General features: G+C 45.4%; 1 protein-coding gene across 1 annotated transcript in view; it reads right to left on the bottom strand.

Annotated features, from left to right (window-relative positions):
- Positions 1-862: 862 nt before the first annotated feature.
- Positions 863-25,326, bottom strand: part of LOC137440037 (transmembrane protein 132D-like) — a 256,099-nt gene continuing 231,635 nt past the window's right edge. Inside the window, exon 2 of the mRNA XM_068136389.2 lies at positions 863-1,833. Within this exon, the coding sequence (XP_067992490.2) occupies positions 986-1,833 (848 nt within the window). The 3' untranslated portion in view covers positions 863-985. The remainder of the gene's footprint in view (positions 1,834-25,326) is intronic.

The raw sequence follows: 25,326 nt of genomic DNA, 5'->3' as shown, positions 1-25,326 counted from the left end.
ATTTTTTTTATTCCGTTTGCATACATTTTGTACCACTGCGCATCACCTGTCCGCTCAAAGGTGAATGCAGATGAAGTGCCGTGCCCTAATTGGGTTCATTTGAACTGAGCTTACTCGCTGTCACCTGGCTTGCGCTCACACTGACGTCGACTATTAAAGTGTAATTAAATGGGACATAATTCCACCGTCACTCTCACACCAAGTTCCAGCACGTGAACTCGGCCTACCTCCATGTCTTCCACAAATCCGAGTGAGAGCCATGGTGTGATGTACATACCAACTTTAAAAAGGGATCCTTGGTTTAATATTGCGTTCGCCAACCTGCAGAGCTTTTGACTGTTCGAGCAAAGCACAGCAGCCCACACATAAAAAGCCCCCAAATAATGGTCACAGAATTGTAACGTTTCAAACTTGCAGCAACCATGCAATAGTTAAAGGGATGCTCCATGACAACGTCCTGCACAGATCTCCCTTAAAAGGTACAAATTAACGCAAACAATGATCCATCTCAGGATTCAATGATGGACCTCTGCTCATTACATCATTATGGAGGCACAACTATGCCACCAATTCAATGCCACCGTACAATATGGCAGGCATTTATAATTTGGCCAAAATACCGGCACACAATAGCTGGCCGACTATTTCAAAAGGTAGTCTGGGGCCAATTATATTCACTCACTAAGCAGAAATGGTGGGGCAACCTTAAACTCAGAAAGGATGACAGACTCCTTCAGTGCAATGCTCTGTCTGAACAGCTGCAGACCAATAGATGGTAGTTGGGCCCTACTCCAAAAACAATATAAATCAGAAAGGATAGCTCAAAGGTGAATTCCACTACCTCCAAGGTATCGTGCCATGATGGAGATACAACTTTAGTAGTGATGCCCTGAAAGATGCAGGATTGCTGTTGGCAAAGTTAGCATTTGTGCACCGACAATCATATACAATGCAATGATGGTGTCAATATGAAGTGCCCGATGTGTTACCTGACAACCAAATGTTTGATGGTAGAATTCCTCGACAGAAGCAGAGGAACACTCATGTCTTGTCTGTGAAGGACATGGGTCATTGGAAAATGGATCAATATTTCTGAACTCAGCCAAACCTTTCTTGTTAGCTGAATCGCTGGGGCAGGGTACAACCGGATGTTTCCCAATAAAACAGCCATTGACGAATTGAAGGCATCACCCGACATGTTTACGATGCCGGTGCGTTGCACCGAACAACCTTGTCCATACAAGATTTGGTAGTGAAGTTGAGCGGTGTTGTAGCCCAGTGATGTTCCTTGGAACGCCTTCGCGTCCGAATCTCCAAACCAATGCGTTGGCACCACCAAGGTGGCGATGCACAATGAGGGAACACCTTCAAACCAACAGGTCATCGAGACCTGTTGCAATAATCGAACGATAGTGACCCGCACACAAGGTAGTTCAAAGGTCTTCACCTGTTGCTCCAAAAGGGTGCCCGTGATGTGAAATGCGGCTTGTACCTTGGGCTTGTCCACAAAAATCCTGTCTTCCAATGGAAAGACTTGGATTTTCCATAACAAACGTTCTCCTTCACTCGCAACTTTGTTAGTGAGTTTGCTCAGGTCTGCAAATCCCCGCTGAGTAGAAAATGGACCAAAACTGACGTTGATTGCCGGATGTGTCATACTGGAGGCCAAAAGCAAAAATGGTTGCACGCACTGCCCAGGACAACAGGTGTCTTGCGTCGACAATTGACTGTGTTTTTGAAGTAAAAGGATGTCATCATCCAGAGTGCTGTACTGGATAGAATCACAGGTAGATAGATCCTCGTCGATAAAAGAAACGACTCCAGATATGATACCTGAAGGGAGTAGGGGGAGAGAATGCACATCAAATCAAACTTGTAAATAATAAACATTCAAAATGTTTTGCACTTCATCAAATGGCATCCTTTATTCAGCAGTGAAATTGCTTTTTTATTTACAATTCATTACTTGCAGTCATGTGTGATGTCTTCTTTCTCTGATTACGTTCCCAGGTGTACCTTGTTTAAAAAGGAAGGCACAACGAACAAGTACCGCTACGAGGCAGAGCTTAGGTCTGCCGATTCGACAGCTGAGTGGTTTTCATCCGGTACTGTGCGGTCATGGTGTGTCAAGTATTGAGCATCCTCCCCAGTGGTGGTCTGGTGTGTGAGTGTTTTCATCTGGGACTGTGCGGTCGTGGTGTGTCAGGTATTGAGCATCCTCCCCAGTGGTGGTCTGGTGTGTGAGTGTTTTCATCTGGGACTGTGCGGTCGTGGTGTGTCAGGTATTGAGCATCCTCCCCAGTGGTGGTCTGGTGTGTGAGTGTTTTCATCTGGGACTGTGCGGTCGTGGTGTGTCAGGTATTGAGCATCCTCCCCAGTGGTGGTCTGGTGTGTGAGTGTGTTTTCATCCACAAAATGCGTAGATATATTTATATATTTTTTGTTTTGTTATAGATTAAATCAACATTGACAAACAGCAAAAAAAAACTGAATGCAAAAATGATTTGTGTCCCAAGCTTCTTTGAGGTCGTGCGGTTGTGGTGTGTTTGTGTCCCACACTCAAGTGTGACACCAATTCCCCCACCCAATTTGTGTCCCACACTCAAGCTCTGTCCAAAGCTATATACAGTGTTGAGTCTCGTGGATGAGCTAGAACAAAGAATGGATGAGGTCGTTGCAGAACAAGAACAGTATAAAGAGAGAATGTAGAAGGGAGATGGCAAGACCAGGAAGGAGTTGCAAGAACAAAGAGAGACATGTCCGACTTGTCTGCAATGTGAAACTGAGAGGCCCATAGATGCAGCTTCATCACCCAGGAGATTCTAATGATTTTGAAGGCCTGGGTTTCCACGACGTCAAGCCGAGCTGGTGAGAGTCAGGGAAGATGGGAGAGCATTACTCCATCAAGCTGTGGATGAAGGCCTTGTCGGTTGGGAAAGATCAAGTGTGCCACGATGGAGAATGCCCAGTCAGTGAATGGCTTTGCAGAACAACTTGTATATGTGGTTCACCGAAGAAAGATCATGGCCCATAGTGAGGCCCAAACGTTTGAGGGACTGAACGTATTTAAGATAACCTTTGAGGAAGTAGATGGGAAGGTCCACCAGATGGTCTTTTCGGAGAGCGGAGTGAGAGTGACAATTTTCAGGGTTAAAATACATATTCAAATTGTTTGATGAGCTCGTACTCCATCAAGGTCTGAAGAGAGGGAAGAGGCTGCTGCCTGCTTACCTGACAGCGGAGGGATGATACAGCAGAGAGTGGAGTCAACGTCAAAGAGATGAAGAGAATTTTCCAGAGAGTCAGAGAGATTGTTGATGAAGATTAGGAATAGGACTGGACCCAGAAACACAGCCTTGGGGCACTATAGCCTTAACTGGGAGAGAAGATTAAAGGATTCTGTTGAGGCCATGTGTTGGCAACGATAGTAGAGGAAGTTAGTCACTGAAGAATGGAGTTGGCCTTAAATGCCATAGGTGGAGAGTTTGGAGAGCAAGGAGGGATGCCAGACTTATCAAAAGCACCAGATATGTCTTGAGAGACAAGCTTGATCTCATGTCTAACATTGAGGGCCTCCATCCATTGTTATAAGAGCAGAAGCAGCATGTCCAAGGTAGAGTGAACGGTTCTAAATCAGAACTGATGGTCTCAGATGAGGCCGTTTGACAAGAAGAAGGATTTGATGCCAACTTTCATGATGGATTCCATGGCCTATTGCTGATGATTTGAAGTAAGCCGACAGGTTTGTTGTTAAGGGGGATCGGTTTAGCACTTTTTTACACATTACAGTGGTTGGCTGGTTCTAAGAAGATGGAAGATGAGCGAGGACAAATTATAAGATGAAAAGGGCAGAAAGAGAATGTGAAAGAGGAGCAGAGGAAGATTTTAGGACATGTCAGCTGATGCTGTCCGGTCCAGTTGCAGAATCAGAATCGAGGATTGAAAGAAACTTCCCCACCTGCTCAGATGTAAAAAGCCATAGAATCCAGGAGCAGTTGGATGCAACACGACGCACGTGGGGTTGTGCCATAAGATTTGAAAGCAAAGATGGAATTCGGCCTTCTCACCAACAGATGCATCTGTGGTGCCACTTGAAGTGAGGAAAGGGATGGAGGGGGAGATTAGGTTTTTGTGGAAGGAAACAAGTTTTAAAGTTCAGTCTTCAAGTTGGCCAGATGCTGTTTTTGTCCCTGCTGAGAGTGGACACACACTTGTTGCAAGCCATGTGGAGTGATCTGTGGTTGACCTAAGTCAGATCTGCCTTCCAGGAAGAGACAGCAAGTTGTTGCAAGGCAACAGGCTCACCACAGGATTCAGTGTACTCTTGGTGGAAGCTAGGGTATGATAACTGAAGATGGCATGGGATGGATCTGTGCAGAAGAGTAAGCAGGTGTCTGTGGAATACTTTCCAGGCTAAGTTAATATCATGGGCAGAAGATATTGGAGATCAGTCCTGAAGCTTGTTGGCGGCTTGCAGTACCTGCCAATCTTCTTGAGTGAACTGTCCGACTCACCGGCATTGAGGAATCCGTCTGAAAATAGTCAAAAGATGTTGATTCTCACAATCACATGATCAACATAATCAATTGTAACAGAGGAAGTACAGTAGACGTTCGTCAGAATGGTGGTCATTACCATTTCCAGAAGGGAGGATTTGTGATTGGCAGGCCTGTGGAGCCTCAGAGGTCCTTTGCTGAGGTGCTATGGCTGGTGAGAGAGGTACCAACACCCAGAAAATTTGCCTGGTAAAAATTGAAATCACCACATATGAAAGAGAGTGAGTTGGAATGGGTGGTTAGAAGTTGGTCCATGTTGGCTGAGAGAGATGTAAATAGATGTTACTACACACAGACAAACAAAAGTGGGATTGGAGGGGAAGTCACAGCCAAAGGTAAGCCTGGGGGGTTGGAGCAGTGCATGGACAGAGAAAAATTGAGTTGTTAATGTAAAGAGCATCTCCGTTGCTGGGATGAGGTTCAGGCCTGTTGAACCAGAGGAGGCAATAGCCAAGGAGAGAAACTAAGGAGTCAGGGACATCCCATGGGAGGAAGGTTGATTTTGGGTTTTTTTTATACACTCGTACACCTGTTCCCAATGGGAGCGGCCGGGAGGGCCGTGCCTCTCTGGGATATATACAGGGTGATTCAAAAGTCAGGAAACATAGGGAATAGTTACTTTTATAATAATTACAAAGAAAAACTTCAATTGAAGATTACATTCAGAATATATTATTATAATATGTGTTTGAAACGTTGTCCTTGTAAGTTCAGTCATTTCTGGACTCGCTTTTTCCAGTCTACGATCACTTTTTCAAGGACTTTGAGCTGAATTTGAGCACAAGAGTCGACAAAACGTTGCTTCAAATGATCTGTGTCCCGAATCTTCACAGCGTACACTATGGCTTTGACGTGTCCCCAAAAGTAAAAATCCAGCGGTGACAAATCGGGGGACCGGGGAGGCCACTCTACTGGGCCACACGTGTCCAATCCAGGGCCCTGGAAATTGTGTATCCTGCCATACTCGGACATTTGTGGCGCAATGAGCTGGCACTCCATCCTGCTGAAAGCATGTGGGTAAAACATCTTCTTCCGTCATTATCAAGGGCATAACAATTTCCTGAAACATACTTAGGTATTTGTCACCACACAAAGTCCCCTCATTGAACACCGGCCCAACAATCAGAGTACCCCATAATTCCACACCACACCATGACTTTAACCTCCACCTTACTTGTTGGTGGTGCTTCGCATGTGAGGGTTTGTGTCACACCAATAACGGAAGTTTGCTACCTGGGAGACATGCTGAATGGAGAAGGTGGATCAGACTCAGCAACGGTTGCTAGAGTGAGATGTGCATGGAAGAAGTTTCGGGAACTGAGTGGCGTACTGATGAGGAGGGGAGTGTCGTTGAAGCTGAAGGGAAAGGTGTATGCTGCATGTGTGAGAAGTGTTATGATTTATGGGAGCGAGACATGGGTAATGAACGTAGAGCAGCAACGAAGGTTGGAAAGGGTGGAAATGCGAATGGTTCGACGGATGTGCGGAGTATCGTTGAGAGAGAGGAAGACAAATGATGAATTGCGAAAGATGATGGGAATAGAGCCTGTGATGGATGCTGTGAAGAGGAACAGTTTGAGATGGTTTGGTCATGTGTTGAGGAAGGATGAAAGTGACTGGTGAGAAGAGTGATGGAAATGAATGTAGAAGGAAGTAGAGGACTTGGAAGACCGAGAAAGACCTGGCTAACGATGGTGGAAGAAGAAATGCGGGCAAGGGGGTTAACAAGGAGAGATGCAGAAAATAGGGCAAAATGGAGAAGATTGTCATGGGGACCGCAAGGCTAACCCCCGCTCTAGCAGGGAAAATGGCCTTAAAATGCATGTTGTTGTTGTTGTTGACCATTCACCTCACGATGCACGTAAAAGTTCGCTTCATCGGAGAACAGTATTCCTGACGCAAATGAGTTGTCTTCTGCAATCCTATGAGTCACCCATTCACAAGACTGGTTTTGACGGTCAGGATCATCTTCTGATAGGTGTTGAAGCATTTGAAGTTTGTACCGGTCCCTCTTGTTTTGATAGAGAATACGAACAATACTGCTTCGGAAGATGCCTGTTTCGCTCGGACATCCCAGGAGTACTCTTCAAAGGGCTCCTCTCAAATGCTGCTAACACATATTCGGAAGTGGTCCCATCAGTGGATGTATGTGGTCGTCCAGAGCGTGGTTTATCCTGAACGCTGCAGTCTCTCTGAATCTTTGAACCAACTTTGATATGACGGTGTGTGTGACCGGACGACCTGGATGTGTCTCATTAAATCATGCTGCCACATCTCGTAGGCTTCCGCTTCGATACCATAATACTAGCTCAATCCGATCTTCCAACGAGAGATTCATGGCTCAAACATTGATCTGCAAAAGAAAAATAAAAGTAGTCACGTGAAAAAGTAAGTACACCCCATGTAAAGTTTTGACTTTTTCAACATATTTCAACATACAGCTATTTGATCTTCATTTCAACAATATTGATAGATAAAGGTGATATAATATAACAAATATCATGAAACGTTTACATTTTGTAGTTCATTGTATAATTTAAATAAACATAAATGCAAATTTCGCATGTGGAAAAAGTAAGTACACCCTTGGCTCTAATAGGTGGTATTGCCCCCTTTGGCAGAAACAACTTCAAGTAGGCGTTTCTTATAACTGTCTACCAGTCTCGGACATCGACTGGGAGAAATTTTTGCCCACTCCTCCATGCAGAATTCTTTCAGCTGTGCGATGTTTGAGGGGTTTCTTGCATGCACAGCTTGTTTCAAATCCCCCCACAACATCTCGATGGGATTTAGATCCGGGCTTTGAGTTGGCCATTCCAGAACCCTCCATTTCTTTCTTTTCAGCCATTCCTTGGTGGATTTACTGGTATGTTTAGGGTCATTGTCATGTTGCAAGGTCCACCTTCGGTTGAGCTTCAACTTTCTGACAGATGGCCTCACATTATCCTCGAGCACCCTCTGGTACAATGAAGAATTCATAGTGGATTATATGATGGTGAGCTGCCCTGGCCCTGATGCAGCAAAGCTGCCCCAAACCATAATATTTCACCACCATGCTTTACAGTTGGTATCAGGTTCTTGTGGTCAAATGCTGTCTTTGGTTTTCACCAAACATGTCTTCTGGTACTGTGGCCAAATAGCTCTACCTTTGACTCATCTGCCCAGAGCATATTGTTCCAGAAGTTCTGGTCTTTGCCTCAGTGTTCATTGGCAAACTTTCGTCTTGCCCTGATGTTCTTTCTGGACAGCAAAGGTTTCCTCCTGGCACACCTCCCATGTAGATCAAATTTGTGCAGGCTCTTTCTAATGGTAGACTCATGCTCTTTGACATCAACAGTGGCAAGAGCTACCTGTAGGTCCCGTGATGACATTCTGTGGTTCTTAGAGACTTCTTTCAGCATCTTGCAGTCTGCTCTCAGGCTGAACTTGCTGGGGCGGCCTGGCCTGAACAAGTTGGCAGTTGTTTGGAATCTTCTCCACTTGTAGATGATCTTCCGGACAGTCGAATGATTGATTTCAAATTGTTTGGAGATCTTTTTAAATCCCTTCCCAGACTCGTAGGCATCTATAACCTTCTTTCTGAAGGCCTCAGAGACCTCTTTTGATCTCAGCATGGTGATGCCGCACACTTCAACAACAAAGAGCAAACCAAACTAAATGTCTGAGGTTTAAACAAGACAGGTTCCTCCAAGATCCTCTCTAACGATGTTCTAATCGGTTGCACCTGAGCTGGTGCACCTGATTCTAATTTTAGGTATTTGAAGTAGTGATAAATGTAGGGGTGTACTTACTTTTTCCACTTGCGAAATTTGCATTTATGTTTATTTAAATTATACAATGGACTACAAAATGTAAATGCTTCATGATATTTGTTGTATTATATCACCTTTATCGATGAATATTGTTGAAATGAAGATCAAATAGCTGTGTGTTGAAATATGTTGAAAAAGTCAAAACTTTACATGGGGTGTACTTACTTTTTCACATGACTGTAATTATTCCCTATGTTTCCTGACTTTTGAACCACCCTGTAGATTACAGTAGATCTAGGGTCAGGCTTCAAGAACATCGCGGATGTGTTCCTTCAACAAGTTTCTTGTCGAGAGCTCGCCAAATGGTTTAAGCATTCGAACAAGCACTCCATTCAAAACCGTTGATAAGGAATTCCAGGCCTAACAAGCACTTGGTAACTAAACACACCTCGGGTTTCCTCCCATTCAGTTTCATGTTAAACAGCAGGAGCGACTGTTTCAAAAGGTAATCAAATGTGTTTGTGGTTTATAATATTTTTTCTTCTGGTAGGAGCACGAAAACAGCACGATAAGATGTTTATAAACGTTAAGTTAACACGGCGATTGTTCAAGGAAGAAAGACCCCTTGGGGAGGAGGATATTATGAAGATAAATATTGTTTTGTTATAACATTCATTTAATGTTATTATCATTAGCATTGTTATTAGAAGCGGACTTGGAAATACGTGACGAAAAACTCCTCGTTGAGGCCGTGGCTGGAAGGGGGGTCATGTTAACCCATGTGGGTTATATAGATTACAGTAGATCTTCACTCGGTTCCATAATTAAAATTTGCAACATGGATTTTTTTCTTTTTTTGTATACTGAATCGAGGCTCGTGAAAGAGCTGACAACCGTGAGGGAAAGACAGCACAGGGGGACCACGAGGGAAAGACAGCACCGGGGGACCACGACGGAAAGACAGTACAGGGGGGCCACAAGGGAAAGACAGCACAGGGGGACCATGAGGGAAAGACAGTACAGGGGGACCGTGAGGGAAAGACAGTGCAGGGGGACCACGAGGGAAAGAAAGTACAGGGGGACCACGAGGGAAAGACAGCACAGGGGGACCACGACGGAAAGACAGTACAGGGGGACCACGAGGGAAAGACAGCACAGGGGGACCACGAGGGAAAGACAGCACAGGGGGACCACAGGGAAAGACAGCACAGGGGGACCACGAGGGAAAGACAGCACAGGGGGACTACGAGGGAAAGACAGCACAGGGGGACCATGAGGGAAAGACAGCACAGGGGGACCACGAGGGAAAGACAGCACAGGGGGACCACGAGGGAAAGACAGCACAGGGGGACCACGACGGAAAGACAGTACAGGGGGGCCACGACGGAAAGACAGTACAGGGGGGCCACGAGGGAAAGACAGCACAGGGGGACCACGAGGGAAAGACAGCACAGGGGGACCACGAGGGAAAGACAGCACAGGGGGACCACGACGGAAAAACAGTACAGGGGGGCCACGACGGAAAGACAGTACAGGGGGGCCATGAGGGAAAGACAGCACAGGGGGACCACGAGGGAAAGACAGCACAGGGGGACCATGAGGGAAAGACAGCACAGGGGGACCACGAGGGAAAGACAGTACAGGGGGACCATGAGGGAAAGACAGCACAGGGGGACCACGAGGGAAAGACAGCACAGGGGGACCACGAGGGAAAGACAGCACAGGGGGACCACGAGGGAAAGACAGCACAGGGGGACCATGACGGAAAGACAGTACAGGGGGGCCACGACGGAAAGACAGTACAGGGGGGCCACGAGGGAAAGACAGCACAGGGGGACCACGAGGGAAAGACAGCACAGGGGGACCATGAGGGAAAGACAGTACAGGGGGACCACGAGGGAAAGACAGCACAGGGGGACTACGAGGGAAAGACAGTACAGGGGGACCGTGAGGGAAAGACAGTACAGGGGACCATGAGGGAAAGGCAGTACAGGGGGACCACGAGGGAAAGACAGCACAGGGGGACCACGAGGGAAAGACAGTACAGGGGGACCGCGAGGGAAAGACAGCACAGGGTGACCACGAGGGAAAGACAGCACAGGGGGACCACGAGGGAAAGACAGTACAGGGGGACCGCAAGGGAAAGACATCACAGGGGGACCACGAGGGAAAGACAGTACAGGGGGACCGCAAGGGAAAGACAGCACAGGGGGACCACGAGGGAAAGACAGCACAGGGGGACCACGATGGATATCACAATTCCTCAAAATTTCTTTCAGTTTGGTGTTAAACAGCAGAAGCGTCTGTTTCAAAAGGTAATCATATGTGTTTGTGGTTTATAATATGTTTTCTTCTGGTTGGGGGTGCTCCCAAGAAAACGGCACAATAAGCTATTTATACACTTTAACAGGCGTTTGGTCAAGGAGGAAACACCCATTGGGGATAGTGACATTTTATGAGTATTAATTACCCTCGCCTGAGGAGAGGGTATTGCATTTGAGTCCGTTTGTCTATTTGTTACTTGCCGGCAAGTATGTTGGTTGGTTGGTCTGTTTGTCTGTCTGTCTGTATGTCTGTTTGTGCGCAGCACTACATCTACACCGTTGCACATAGCATCGCCATTACACACATATTTGCCTTGCCCGAGAATAGACTGTGCCCAATTTTTAACTCTCTAGGCCAAAGGTCTCCATTATGACATCATAATCCGAGAATTCGACAAGTACAAAACTTCAACCAATCAAGATGCAATTTCTTGAGCGCCATGTCAGCATAAACAGGTGGAGAATTTTTTTATGATGACGTCATCGGTCACGTGGTTCGGCCGTCATCTTGGAAAAACCGAAAAAATTTGCACCTCTATATCTCCGAAATTGCTGAATATAAATAATTGAGACATGGCTCATTGTAAAGAACTCTCCATGGGGAATAAAATATGTTAATGATGATGTCATAGGTGCCTCCATTATGACATCATAATTCAACAAGTACAAAACTTCATCCAATCAAGATGAAGTTTCTTGAGCATAATCTAGGATTATGACGTTGGTGACGTCACTAACGTCACTTCCCACGGTACTCTGGGTACCAGTGACGTCATAACAATGGCGCCACTTTTCTCACTGTACTCAGTGGGGCATTTCCTCAAGAGAAATTTCCTCCTCCCCATGGATGCCAACGGATGGGGATTGTCCGTGCTCTATCCTTTAAAATGATGAACATCAAGCAAAGAAGCAGCACGTACCATTTTAAAGTCTTTGGTATGACTTGAACCGGTCCAAACTGGATGTGTGTTTTTTAGGAGACACCATCTCCTTACTGGATGGCCATTGGCTCCCTACGGGAGCTCATCCACCCTTTTCAAGGTGTTGCTTTTGGTCCTGACAGGGTGTGACAGTCACCCTCCCCACGAGTAAAGCCAGTGAGGGGAGTCGGTTTAGTCGCCAACAACCCAACCATGCGACAGGTAGCACTGGGTTACATACATGTTACCTATGGCAGTCCTAAAATACTGAGCTGACGGGAAAAGCAGATCATGTCCGATTTATCAGCAGTGGCCTGGTTTGAGGGATCTGTCAGGTTGGAGCGGAAGCATTCCGGACGCTTAAGATCCATACAGTTGGAGAGACGTGTCGCTGTTGGCAGGATGCAGGTATGCACACTCACCTCTAAGCTATCTAGCTTGGGTTCGAATCCCGATCCAGCTATAAACTGGCATCCCGGTATTTCATAGGCAGTGTGGTTCATGAATGTGGGTGCTGTCCATCATATGTATGTTAAACAGGTGTCCTGTCTTCTCGCAGTTGTTGGTGGATGTTAAACATCCTATGTTGTTATTTGCAAAGAGTAGGTGAGCTAGTGAGCCTAATTTCTGCCCTAACTAATGTTGAAAGAGGGATGGCAAACCACCCAGCATGATACCAGGCCCAGAACCGAATCCGTTCATAACGCTTTGAGATATCCTGCTCACAAACAAACAAGAAAGACGTCATGCAGAGCACGATACTTGCAAAATCCACATCCACCCCCAAAAAAAGTTGCCATGGATATATCAAATTGTCCATTTCATTAAGATTTAAATTGACAATCTTAATCAAAGCTCGATTCAATCGGATTAAAATTGATTATTTCTCAGATGGAAATTGATGATTTTACAAGATTGACCTTGCGTTGACCTTTGACCTTTTGACCTCAAAAATAGATGGTTTCCCGATTTAGTGACTCCAATGCAAATGCTGTTTAATTTTCAAGTCAATCGGATGAAAAATGACAATTTTAGAAATTCGACCTCCAGATGACCTTTGACCTCAAAATCAAAAGGCTTCTCAGTTCTGATTACCTGTACAACTTCGGAAAGGTTCATGACGATCGGTTTAAAATTGTGACCTGCAAGCGATTGACAAACAGAATAACGCACAAGACCAACCAATATACTTGGAAAATCTTCGATTGAAACACAGGTGAGGGCTTTGAAACACAGGTGAGGGCGGTGAGCACACCTCGAAACACAGGAGGGTGAAAACATAATCTCTGTCCACCTTCAGTAGCAGAGGTAATTAAAAAACATATCGCATCCAGACTCGTATCTTCACTCAAATCTCATCAATTTGTCTGTGTCGTACACCCAACCCTTCGACCAAGTTTCAGCAGAATCCATCTTCAACTTTTTTAGATATCCTGCTCACAGACAAACAGGCAGGGATAAACATGCCCGTCTACTCACCCATTCCCGGACCCGTGACCACATCACCCCCGTCCTTTACAAGCTTCACTGGCTCCCCATCCCCCAGAGAATCCAGTACAAAATCCTCCTCTTGACATACAAAGCCCTCCATAACCTGGCCCCATCCTACCTGGCTGACCTCCTCTCCAGACACACTCCCACCCGCAACCTCCGCTCTGCTGGTACCAACCTCTTGACCCCCTCCATCCGGACCAAATTCAGATCCTGGGGGGACAGGGCCTTCTCCATCGCTGCTCCCACCCTCTGGAACTCACTACCTCACACCATCAGAGACTCCTCCTCACTCACCACATTCAAAACATCACTAAAGACCCACCTGTTCAACACTGCATTCAACATTCAACCCACAGCATTTAACCCCTGACTATCTCTTCTCCTTCTCCCTCCTTTTGCTTTAAATATTTCCCTATTGATTCTTGTCTTTTTGCAATTGTTGTTTTCATGTATTGTTATGCATTATGTTTGCCACTCTGTCAAAGCGCCTTTGGGCTTCTGGAAAAGCGCTATACAAAATAAATGAATTATTATTATTATTATTATAAATACAGTCGTGGCCAAACATATTGGCACAATTGCACTTTTTTCAAATAATGCACCATTTCTTCCAGAAAACTGTTGAAATTAAAAATATATTTTGGTATCCACATTTGTATTTCTTTGGTTTTCAGTGGAACAAAACAAAAAAGCTGAAAAAATTGCTATATCTTAGCTAATTCCACACAAAAATTCTAAAATGGCTCGGACAATATTATTGGCAACTTTTAGAAGTTGTTATAAATAATTAGGTTTCAAGCAGGTGATTCTCCTTCACTTTGGAATTGAACTCACCTGTGGTGAGTTGCAGGTGCCTCCAATATAAAAATCACTCTTTCAATCAGTTTGAATAAAGAAAAGGAGTCATTCTGCTGTTTTGTGTCACTGTGTGTACCGCAATGAGCATGGAGAAAAAAAAGAAAACCGGAAAATTGTCTGAGGAGGTCAGACACAAGTTGGTAGCCAAGCATGGACAAACTACAAGTCCATCTCCTGAGACCTTGATGTTCCTGTGTCCACCATACGCAATGTTATCAGGAAGTTTAAGGGCCATAGCACAACGTCCCTGGACGTGGCCGCAAGCGAAATCTTGATCGAAGATTGCAGCGAAGGATTTTTTTTTTTTTTTTTTTGGATACAAGATCGAGGCTCGTGAAAGAGCAAACATTAATCACACAAAAAGTCAAACCGACACACAAAACACAAAATAGGTGGAGCGGGTAGACAAGATGGGGAGAGAAGGGGAAGGACACAAACACAACATTTGAGAGCAAGGACATCGAGAGAACTGTGGGAGGAAGAGGGCTTGGGGGGAGGTGGGAGAGGTATAAAACATATGGACACTGCAAGGACTTCCAGGAAAGAAGTTGGAATTTCAAAAAAGTGTATCAGGGGTGAAAATTAGTGGGGGTAGAAAATATCAAGGTTTTGGATGGGGGAAGATAAGAGATGGTGGTGAACAGCTGTTTTGAAGACCTGGAGGGAGGAGTGGGATTGAAGAGAGTGGGGGAGTTTGTTTTAGAGGTGGGAGAAAAGGGGAATGAAAGAGTGAAGGTGAGCAGAGAGCCTAGATTTTGGCAGTTTAACAATAAAAGGGTTGCTGGCAGATCTTGTGCGACCTGTAGGAATATTTGGGGGACAGAGCACAGAGAGAGCTGGGGGAGCAAGGCCGGAGAGGAGTCGGTAGAAGACAGAAAGACCACCAACCTGCCTGCGGTGAGTGAGTGAAAGGCCCTCGGAGTTAGCTTCATCGCAGGAGATTCCAATGATTCTAAAAGCTTTGGTTTCAATAGCGTGAAGCCGAGCGAGGTGTGAGGCAGGAGCACTGGCCCAGAGGGGGGGGGGAGACAATATTACATTGAGCTGCGGATGAAACCTTGTATATGGCGAGGAGCTCAGGTGTGCCGAGGAAGGACTTCGCACGACGGAGGATGCCCAATCGGCGACTGGCTTTGGAGGCCAGCTTGGAAATGTGGTTTTCCCAAGAAAGATCATGGCAGATTGTGAGACCCAAAAGCTTGAGCGACAGAACTTCTTGGAGAGGATTGTTGAGAAAGTGGATGGGAGGGTTTTCCAGTCGGTCTTTTCGGAGAGACATTGTAAGAGTGTGAGATTTGTCAGGATTGAAAGACATGTTCCACTTGTTTGACCAGTCTGTGATTTTGTCCAGGTCTGCAGAGAGTGAGGAGGCTGCAGACTACCGATCTGGGGGATGAGGAATGGAGCGGCAGAGAGTGGAGTCATCAGCAAAGAAATAGAGAGGATTTTCCAGAGAGTCGGAGAGATCATTGATGAAGACCAGAAATAGCACAGGGCCCAGAACACTACCTTGGGGAACTCCTGCCAGAACAGGAGGCGAAGATGAGAGAAAACCATTCAGGGCCACACGTTGACTATGACCAGAGAGGAAGTCTGCAAGCCATCCGAGGAGATTTCCATGGATACCATAGGAGGAGAGTTTGGTGAGCAGAGCGGGGTGCCGATCGTATCGAAGGCACGTGATATGTCAAGGGAGACAGCTCTAATTTCGTGTTTGGCATTGAGGACCTCCATCCATTGTTGAGACAGCAGAAGCAACATGTCCAGAGTAGAATGACCTGGTCTGAATCCAAATTGATGATCAGAGATCAAGCCATTGGAGAAGAGGAAGGATTTGATATCCGAAGCAATGATGGATTCCATGACTTTGCTGATAATTGGGAGCAGGCTGATTGGTCTGTAGTTGCAAGGATCAGTTTTTGCACCTTTTTGTGTAAAGCGGTAATGTTTAGTGATTTCCAAGATGCAGGCAGATGACCTTGAGCAAAAGAGAGGGTGAAAAGAACAGAGAGAGGGTGAGATAGAGCGGCAGAGCAGGATTTTAGGACCTGTGGGCTGATGCCGTCTGGTCCAGTTGCAGAATCAGAGTCGAGGTTTGACAAAAACTTCTCCACATTGTCAGGAGAGAAGGACACAGAGAGCAGGAGTGGTTGGGTTCGACTGGGTAAGGTGGGAACAGAGAGAGATTGGTTTGGGACACAAGATTTTGAGGCAAACACAGAGTTGAGGCATTCGGCTTTGTCACGTGCGGTGTCAACTGTGTAGCCATTTTATGTAAGGGAGGGGATGGAGGTGGAACAAACACCAAAAACGGATTTGAGCAGATGCCACCAGGATTTGGAGGAAGGAGATAGGTTTGAGAGTTCATTCTTGAGTGTGGAGAGATAGTGCTTCCTGGCACTCCTGAGGGTAGACACACACTTGTTCCGAGCTTGGTGGAAGGAACTGAGATTGCCTTCAGTTGGATTTGCGTTCCAAGAGGCAAAGGCAAGTTGTTTCAGGGCAACTGCCTCACCACAAGACTCAGTGTACCATGGACGGGAGGAAGGGTAAGACAACTGAAGACGAGATGGGATAAATCTGTGCATGAGAGAGAGAGAGAGCAGTTTGCTTTGGAAGAATTCCCAGGAATAATTTATGTCAGAGGCAGTAGTAGAGACCAGTCCAGATGATTGATGTCTGCCTGCAGACCGTGCCAGTCAGCCTGAGTGAAATGCCAGACTCGTCGGCGCTGAGGAGGCTCTCTGAGGATGGTCAGAGAGATGTCCACTTTATCAAGCACATGATCAGAAAAACCGATTGGAGCAGAAGAAGAGCAGCAGACATTTGCAGGGAAGTTTGTCATAACCAAGTCTAGACAAGAAGATACTCCATTGACTGAGATCCGGGTTGGGAAATTGACAGATTGTGTCAGTCCCAAAGAATCGCAGAAGTCCTTTGCTGAGGTGCCATGGCTGGTGAGAGAGGAACCCACACCCAGCCAGCTGGCATGATGACAGTTGAAATCGCCACATATGAGGAAGAGAGAGTTTGGTTGAGTTGATGGAAGATGGTCCATGTTGTCAGACAGCGAAATGTAAATGGAGTCATCACTGTTTCGAGGACGGTACAGAACACATATGAACAAAAGGTGGGAGCGGAGAGGAAGCCGAAGCCAGAGGTACTCCTGGGGGTGGGGTGGAGAGAGGGCAGTGCAAGGAGAGTGAGGAAGAGAGTTTTGAATGGTGGAGAAATCACCTCGATTAACTCTCAAACAGATTCAAACTGAACTTCAGACACAAGGTACGACAGTTTCAACTCGCACCGTCCGTCCACAACTCAATGAAAGGGGGTTCTATGGTAGGAGACCCAGGAGGACCCCCCTGCTGAGAAAGAGACACAAGAAAGCCCAACTGGAGTTTGCCAAAACACACCTGAACAAGCTAAAATCCTTCTGGGAGAATGTCCTGTGGACAGATGACACCAAATTAGAGCTTTTTGGGAAAACGCATCATCTCTATGTTTACAGAAAACAAAATGAAGCCTTCAAAGAAAAGAATACATTCCCTACAGTCAAACATGGAGAAAGTTCAGTGATGTTTTGGGTTGTTGTGCTGCCTCTGGCACTGGGTGCCTTGAATGTGTGCATGGCATCATGAAATCAGGAGATTGGAAAGGCATTTTGGAGCGCAATGTTCAACCCAATGTCAGAAATCTGGGTCTCCGTCGAAGGTCATGGGTCTTGCGGCAGGACAATGACCCCCACCACACTTCAAAAAGCACCCACACATGGTTCAAGACAAAACACTGGACTGTTCTGAAGTGTCCAGCAATGAGTCCAGATTTAAATCCCATTGAACACCTGTGGGGAGATCTGAAAACAGCAGTTGGGAGAAGGCCAGGTCAATCTACCCTGGACATGCTGCTTCTGCTGTCTCAACAATGGATGGAGGTCCGCAATGCCAAACAGGAAACAAAACTGTCTCCCTTATCATATCTCGTGCCTTTGATATGGTCTAGCACCCCACCCATCTCACCAAACTCTCCTCCTATGGATTCCATGGAAATCTTCATGCATGACTTGCATACTTCCTCACCAGTCGCAGTCAATGTGTGGCCCTGAATGGGTTTCTCTCTTCTCCCCTTCCTGTTCAGGCTGGAGTTCCTCATGGCAGTGCTCTGAGCCCTGTGCTTTTTCTGGTCTTCATCAATGATCTCTCTGACTCTGGAAAATCCTCTCTATCTCTTTGTTGATGACTCCACTCTCTGCCGCTCCATTCCTCATCCCTCAAATCGGCAGTCTGTAGCCTCCTCACTCTCCACAGACCTGGACAATATCACAAACTGTTCAAACAAGTTTAAATATTATTTAAATATGTATAACCTTTCCCCTTCAGTGTTTTACTCAGTGGTATTTTACAACACGCTGTTTTTCTTCCTATTTAAAAGGCTTTTCTCAATTTCCTCTCCAACTCATTCCACCTCAAAAAAAAGAAATTCAATATCTTATACGTCTCCCTCACTACATGGTCTAAATTCACATTCATTCCATCCCTCCTCCATCATTCTGAACCGGATTGCTAACTTGAAAATCACAACAAACCCAATTTGTTTTCAATGTTCGTCTTTCATTAATCATCCACTTTCTAAACTCCCCTCTTGCCCCTCCCATCCAAATCCCTCCCCTTGCCCTTCCACTCCTGAACTCCCCCCTTGCCCTTCCCCTCCTAAACTCCCCCCTCACTCCTCCCCTTCAAAACTCCCCCCCAACCCCTCCCATTCAAATCTCCCCCCATACCATTCCTCTCCAATTCTCCCTCCTCCCCCCTCCTCCTCAAAGCTGCCTCCTCCCCACTTCGTCTCCCTTCTATCTCATACCTCCACCCCCCCCAACCTTCTTCTTTCCTCTGCCACCCCTCAAACAACCCCTCTCTGTGCCTCATCCCTTCACCTTCAAACCTTTCATCCTCCTCATCCTTCCCTTTCTTGGAACTCTTCTGCAATCGCTGACACACTAACAACTGCTCTCCCTACCTCCCCCTCTCATCCTTCATCTTACCCTACTCCTCCCCTCCCCTGTCCTGTACCCGATGCTCCCCCTCTCTCTTCATTAACGGTATGGACCTCAAACATCCGGGGCCTTCGCTCAAACCTGACTGATCTCTCCATACAGGTTGCTTCTGACAATCCAGACTTGATCTGCTTAACAGAGACTTTCCTCCTTCAAGATGTCTCTGATTCCTTAATATCTCTTCCTGGTTACTCCCTCCTCCGGTATGATAGACCTGAGCCTCGGCCTGGTGGTGGGGTGGCTATCTTTATCAAAAACTCTCTTCCTCACTCTCCTTGCACTGCCCTCTCTCCTCCTCACCCCCAGGAGTACCTCTGGCTACGGCTTCCTCTCCGCTCCCACCTTTTGTTCATATGTGTTCTGTACCGTCCCCCAAACAGTGATGACTCCATCTACATTTCACTGTCTGACAACATGGACCAACTTCTATCCACTCATCCCAACTCTCTCTTCCTCATATGTGGTGACTTCAATTGTCATCATGCCACCTGGTTGGGTGTGGGTTCCTCTCTCACCAGTCATGGCACCTCAGCAAAGGACTTCTGTGACTCACTGGGATTGACACAATCTGTCAATTTCCTGACCCGGATCTCAGCCAATGGAGTATCTTCTCTTCTAGACTTGGTTATGACTAACTTCCCTGCTAATGTCTGCTGCTCTTCTTCTGCTCTAATCGGTTGTTCTGATCATGTGCTTGTCAAAGTGGACATCTCTCTGGCCATTCTCAGAGAGCCTCCTCAGCGTCGACGAGTCTGGCATTTCACTCAGGCCGACTGGGACGGTCTTCAAGCAGCCATCAATCGTCTGGATTGGTCTCCCATCTCCACTGCCTCTGACATCAATTCTTCCTGGGAATTCTTCCAAAGCAAACTGATCTCTCTCATGCACAGATTTATCCCATCTCGCCTTCAGTTGTCTTACCCTTCCTCCCGTCCATGGTACACTGAATCTTGTGGTGAGGCAGTTGCCCTGAAACAACTTGCCTTTGCCTCTTGGAAGGCTAATCCAACTGAAGGAAATCTCAGTTCCTTCCACCAAGCTCGGAACAAGTGTGTGTCTACCCTCAGGAGTGACAGGAAACACTATCTCTCCTCACTCAAGAATGAACTCTCAAACCTGTCTCCTTCCTCCAAATCCTGGTGGCGTCTGGTCAAATCCGTTTCTGGTGTTTGTTCCCCCTCCATCCCCTCCCTTACCTCAAATGGCCACACAGTTGACATCGCACGTGACAAAGCTGAATGCCTCAACTCTGTGTTTGCCTCAAAATCCTTAGTCCCAAACCCATCTCTCTCTGTTCCCACCTTTCCCAGTCGAACCAAACTGCTCCTGGACTATGTGACCTTCTCTCCTGACAAGGTGGAGGAGTTTTTGTCAAACCTCGACTCTGATTCTGCAACTGGACCAGATGGCATTAGCCCACGGGTCCTAAAATCCTGCTCTGCCGCTCTATCTCACCCTCTCTCTGTTCTTTTCACCCTATCCTTTGCTCAAGGTCATCTGCCAGCATCCTGGAAATCAGCAAACATTACCGCTTTACACAAAAAAGGTGCAAAAACAGATCCTTGCAACTACAGACCAATCAGCCTGCTCCCAATTATCAGCAAAGTCATGGAATCCATCATTGCTTCGGATATGAAATCTTTCCTCTTCTCCAATGGCTTGATCTCTGATCATCAATTTGGTTTCAGACCAGGTCACTCTACTCTGGACATGCTGCTTCTGCTGTCTCAACAATGGATGGAGGTCCTCAATGGCAAACAGGAAATCAGAGCTGTCTCCCTTGACATATCACGTGCCTTCGATACGGTCTGGCACCCAGCTCTGCTCACCAAACTCTCCTCCTATGGTATCCATGGAAATCTCCATGCATGGCTTGCGGACTTCCTCTCTGGTCGTAGTCAACGTGTGGCCCTGAATGGATTTCTCTCATCTCCCCTTCCCGTTCAGGCTGGAGTTCCCCAAGGCAGTGTGCTGGGCCCTGTGCTTTTTCTGGTCTTTATCAATGATCTCTCCGACTCTCTGGAAAATCCTCTGTATCTCTTTGCTGATGACTCCACTCTCTGCCGCTCCATTCCTCTTCCCTCAGATCGGCAGTCTGCAGCCTCCTCACTCTCTGAAGACCTGGACAAAATCACAGACTGGTCAAACATGTGGAACATGTCTTTCAATCCTGACAAATCTCACACTCTTACTATGTCTCTCCGAAAAGATCGACTGGACAACCCTCCCATCTACTTTCTCAACAATCCTCTCCAAGAAGTTCTGTCGCTCAAGCTTTTGGGTCTCACCATCTGCCATGATCTTTCTTGGGAAAACCACATTTCCAAGCTGGCCTCCAAAGCCAGTCGCCGACTGGGCATCCTCCGTCGTGCGAAGTCCTTCCTAGGCACACCTGAGCTCCTCACCACATACAAGGCTTTCATCCGCAGCTCAATGGAATACTGTTCTCCCCTATGGGCTGGTGCTCCTGCCTCACACCTGGCTCGGCTTCACGCTGTTGAATCCAAAGCTTTCAGAATCATTGGAATCTCCCGCGATGAAGCTATCTCTGAGGGCCTTTCACTCACTCACCGCAGGCAGGTAGGTGGTCTTTCTGTCTTCTACCGACTCCTCTCCGGCCTTGCTCCCCCAGCTCTCTCTGTGCTCTGTCCCCCAAATATTCCGACAGGTCGCACAAGATCTGCCAGCCACCCTCTGATGGTTAAACTGCCGAAATCTCGGCTCTCTGCTCACCTTCACTCTTTCATTCCTCTTTTCTCCCGCCTCTGGAACAAACTCCCACACTCACTTCAATCACACTCCTCCCTCCAGGTCTTCAAAACAGCTGTTCACCACCATCTCTTATCTTCCCCCATCCAAAACCTTGATCTTTTCTACCCCCACTAACTCACCCCAGATCCACCTTGTTTGAAATTCCAACTTCTTTCCTGGAAGTCTTGGCAGTGTTCATATGTTTTATACCTCTCCCACCCCCCCCCCCCCGTTCCCATGCCTCCCCCCCAAAGCCCTCTCCCTCCCACAGTTCTCTCGATGTCTCCATGTCTCTCGGTCCCTGCTCTCAAATGTTGTGTTTGTGTCCTTCCCCCTCTCTCCCCATCTTGTCTACCGCTCCCGATGTTATTTGTTTTGTGTGTCTGTTTGTCTTTCTGTGTGATTAATGTTCGCTCTTTCACGAGCCTCGATCTTGTATACAAAAAAGAAAAAAAAAAGTGGAACATGTTTTTCAATCCTGACAAATCTCGCATCTCACTACGTATCACTGTAAAGACCGTCTGAACAACCCTCCCATCTACTTTCTTAACTATCCTCACCAAGAAGTTCTGTTACACAAGCTTTTGGGTCTCACGATCTGCCATTATCTTACCTGGGAAAACCACATTTCCAAGCTGGCCTCCAAAGCCAGTGGCCGACTGGGCATCCTACATAGTGCGAAGTCCTTCCTTGGCACACCTGAGCTCCTCACCACATACAAAGCTTTCATCCGCAGCTCAATGGAATACTGCTCTCCCCTCTGGGCTGGTGCTCCTGCCTCACACCTAGCTCGGCATCACGCTGTTGAAACCAAAGCATTCAGAATCATTGGTATCTGCCGCGATGAAGCTAACTCCGTGGGCCTTTCTCTCTCTCACCGCTGGCAGGTAGGTGGTCTTTCTGTCTTCTACCGACTCCTCTCCGGCCTAGCTCCCCCAGGTCTGTCTGTGCTCTGTCCTCCAAATATTCCTTCAGGTCGCACAAGATCTGCCATCAACCCTCTTCTGGTGAAACTGCCAAAATAATTACTCTCTATTCACCTTCACTCCTCGCGAAAAAACTCCCTCACTCTCTTTAATCCCACTCCTCTCTCCAGGTCTGTAAAATAGCTGTTCACCACCAACTCTTATCTTCCCCTTTCCAAACCCTTGAGCTTTTCTACCCCGGTTAATTCACCCCAGATCCACCTTTTTGAAATACCGACTTCTTTCCTGGAAGTTCTAGCAGTGTCCATTTGTTTTATATCTCTCCCACCCCTCTCCTCCCATTCGCCTGCCCCCTTCACCCAAGCCCTCTCCCTCCCACAGATCTCCCAATGTCCCTGTTCTCTACCGTTTTTCTGCTTGTGTGCTTCCCTCTCTCTCCCCATCTTGTCTCCCGCTCCCTTTATTTTATGTTGTATGTGTCCGTTTATGTTTTTTTTGTGATTAATGTTAACTCTTACATGAGCGTCGATCTTGTATAAAAAAGAAAAGAAAAGAAAAAAATGTACCCTACAAATCTGGGAGAACTGGAGCAGTTTGCACAAGAAGAATGGGCCAAACTGCCAGTAGCGAGGTGTAGGAAGTTCATTCATGGCTATAGGAAGCGCTTGACTGCTGTTATTTTGTCCAAATTCTGTGTTACTAAATATTAAGTTTCGGGTGTCAATAATTTTGTCAATGCCATTTCTTTTTATTTTCTGATTTAAAAGGATATATTAAGTTCTGAATCAAAAACAATCAAAAACAAACAAAGTTATTAAGGTTCTATAATATTAACAGTGAAATAAAGAATTATGGAGACCAAATACTTTCATCAATTTCAACTTATTTTTGGAGAAAATTGTGAGTTATTTGAAAAAGTGAAAGGGTGCCAATATTTTTGGCCACGACTGTATGTAATCTCTGTCCACCTTCGGTAGCAGAGGTAATGTCCTTGAGATTTTGTTGGAGTGAAAATGTTTTTCGGGTTTTTTTGAAGTGAGGAGTGGGCACGCTTGCTAGTTGAGATAATGGTGAGCCAGACACTCACAGGGACACAAATTTGACAATGCAGCGCAACAAGGTAAGGTTAAACACGGAAAATTGGATGAAAACACAATCAACAACACAGTGACGATACGATAACAGGAAGACATGATGGATCTGGTCTAGAAAATGTACCTTGATGAAGTGGAAGGTGCTCAGATGAACCAAAGCGCTCAGATCCGGAACAAGAAGTCTAAAGTGTGAGCTTTTCTTTGATTGCCAGAACTTTGATTTCGGTCTAAAAATCAGTATTAGGTCACGTGATCACAACTGCCGATTGCTTGTGCTGTTTCAGCCTTCCTGTCATTTTCTGCTCTGTTATCCTGTCCATTAGCTTACGACCCGTTTCCACCATGTACTGTTGTCCACAACTGGCACAAGTAGTACAGTAAACAGCAGAACACACATTATGAGAGGGTCTCTGAGTCTTGCGAAGATGTATCAAATACAGGACTCGGTATGGAAATGAATGAATCAATTCAACTCAGGTTTACGCTACGATCATCTGCGAAAAACTTTTTAATGTCATGTTATGCCGACAATCTTGTTCTTATCGTGATTATGCTTCATCCAAAGAAATATTCCATTATGATTGAATTGTCTTCTTAATGTAGGAGCTAGGAGGTGGGAGTGAAACATGCTATCTGGGTCTACCAGATGTCTGTAAATCCTTAGGATAAACAAACAAGTTGAGACAAAACAACAGACCTTGTAGAACATGTATTATATGTATAAAAATAATAACAACCATTGTACAACATGTATTATTTGTGTAAAAATAATAACAACCCTTGTACAACATGTATTATTTGTGTAAAAATAATAACAACCCTTGTACAACATGTATTATTTGTGTAAAAATAATAACAACCATTGTACAACATGTATTATTTGTGTAAAAATAATAACAAACCTTGTAGAACATGTATTATATGTATAAAAATAATAACAACCATTGTACAACATGTATTATTTGTGTAAAAATAATAACAACCCTTGTACAACATGTATTATTTGTGTAAAAATAATAACAAACCTTGTAGAACATGTATCATTTGTATAAAAATAAAAACAACCCTTGTACAACATGTATTATTTGTATAAAAATAATAACAAACCTTGTACAACATGTATCATTTGTGTAAAAATAATAACAAACCTTGTACAACATGTATCATTTGTGTAAAAATAATAACAAACCTTGTAGAACATGTATCATTTGTATAAAAATAAAAACAACCCTTGTACAACATGTATTATTTGTATAAAAATAATAACAAACCTTGTAGAACATGTATTATTTGTTTAAAAATAATAGCAACCCTTGTACAACATGTATTATTTGTGTAAAAATAATAACAACCCTTGTAGAACATGTAGTATATGTATAAAAATAATAACAACCCGTGTACAACATGTATTATTTGTGTAAAAATAATAACAAACCTTGTACAACATGTATTATTTGTGTAAAAATAATAACAAACCTTGTACAACATGTATTATATGTATAAAAATAATAACAAACCTTGTACAACATGTATTATTTGTATAAAAATAATAACAACCCTTGTACAACATGTATTATTTGTGTAAAAATAATAACAAACCT

Source organism: Myxine glutinosa, chromosome 14 (assembly GCF_964187855.1).
Source record: "Myxine glutinosa chromosome 14, kmMyxGlut1.1, whole genome shotgun sequence".
Classification (NCBI taxonomy): Eukaryota; Metazoa; Chordata; class Myxini; order Myxiniformes; family Myxinidae; genus Myxine; species Myxine glutinosa.
This window is presented reverse-complemented; position numbering and strand designations above follow the sequence as displayed.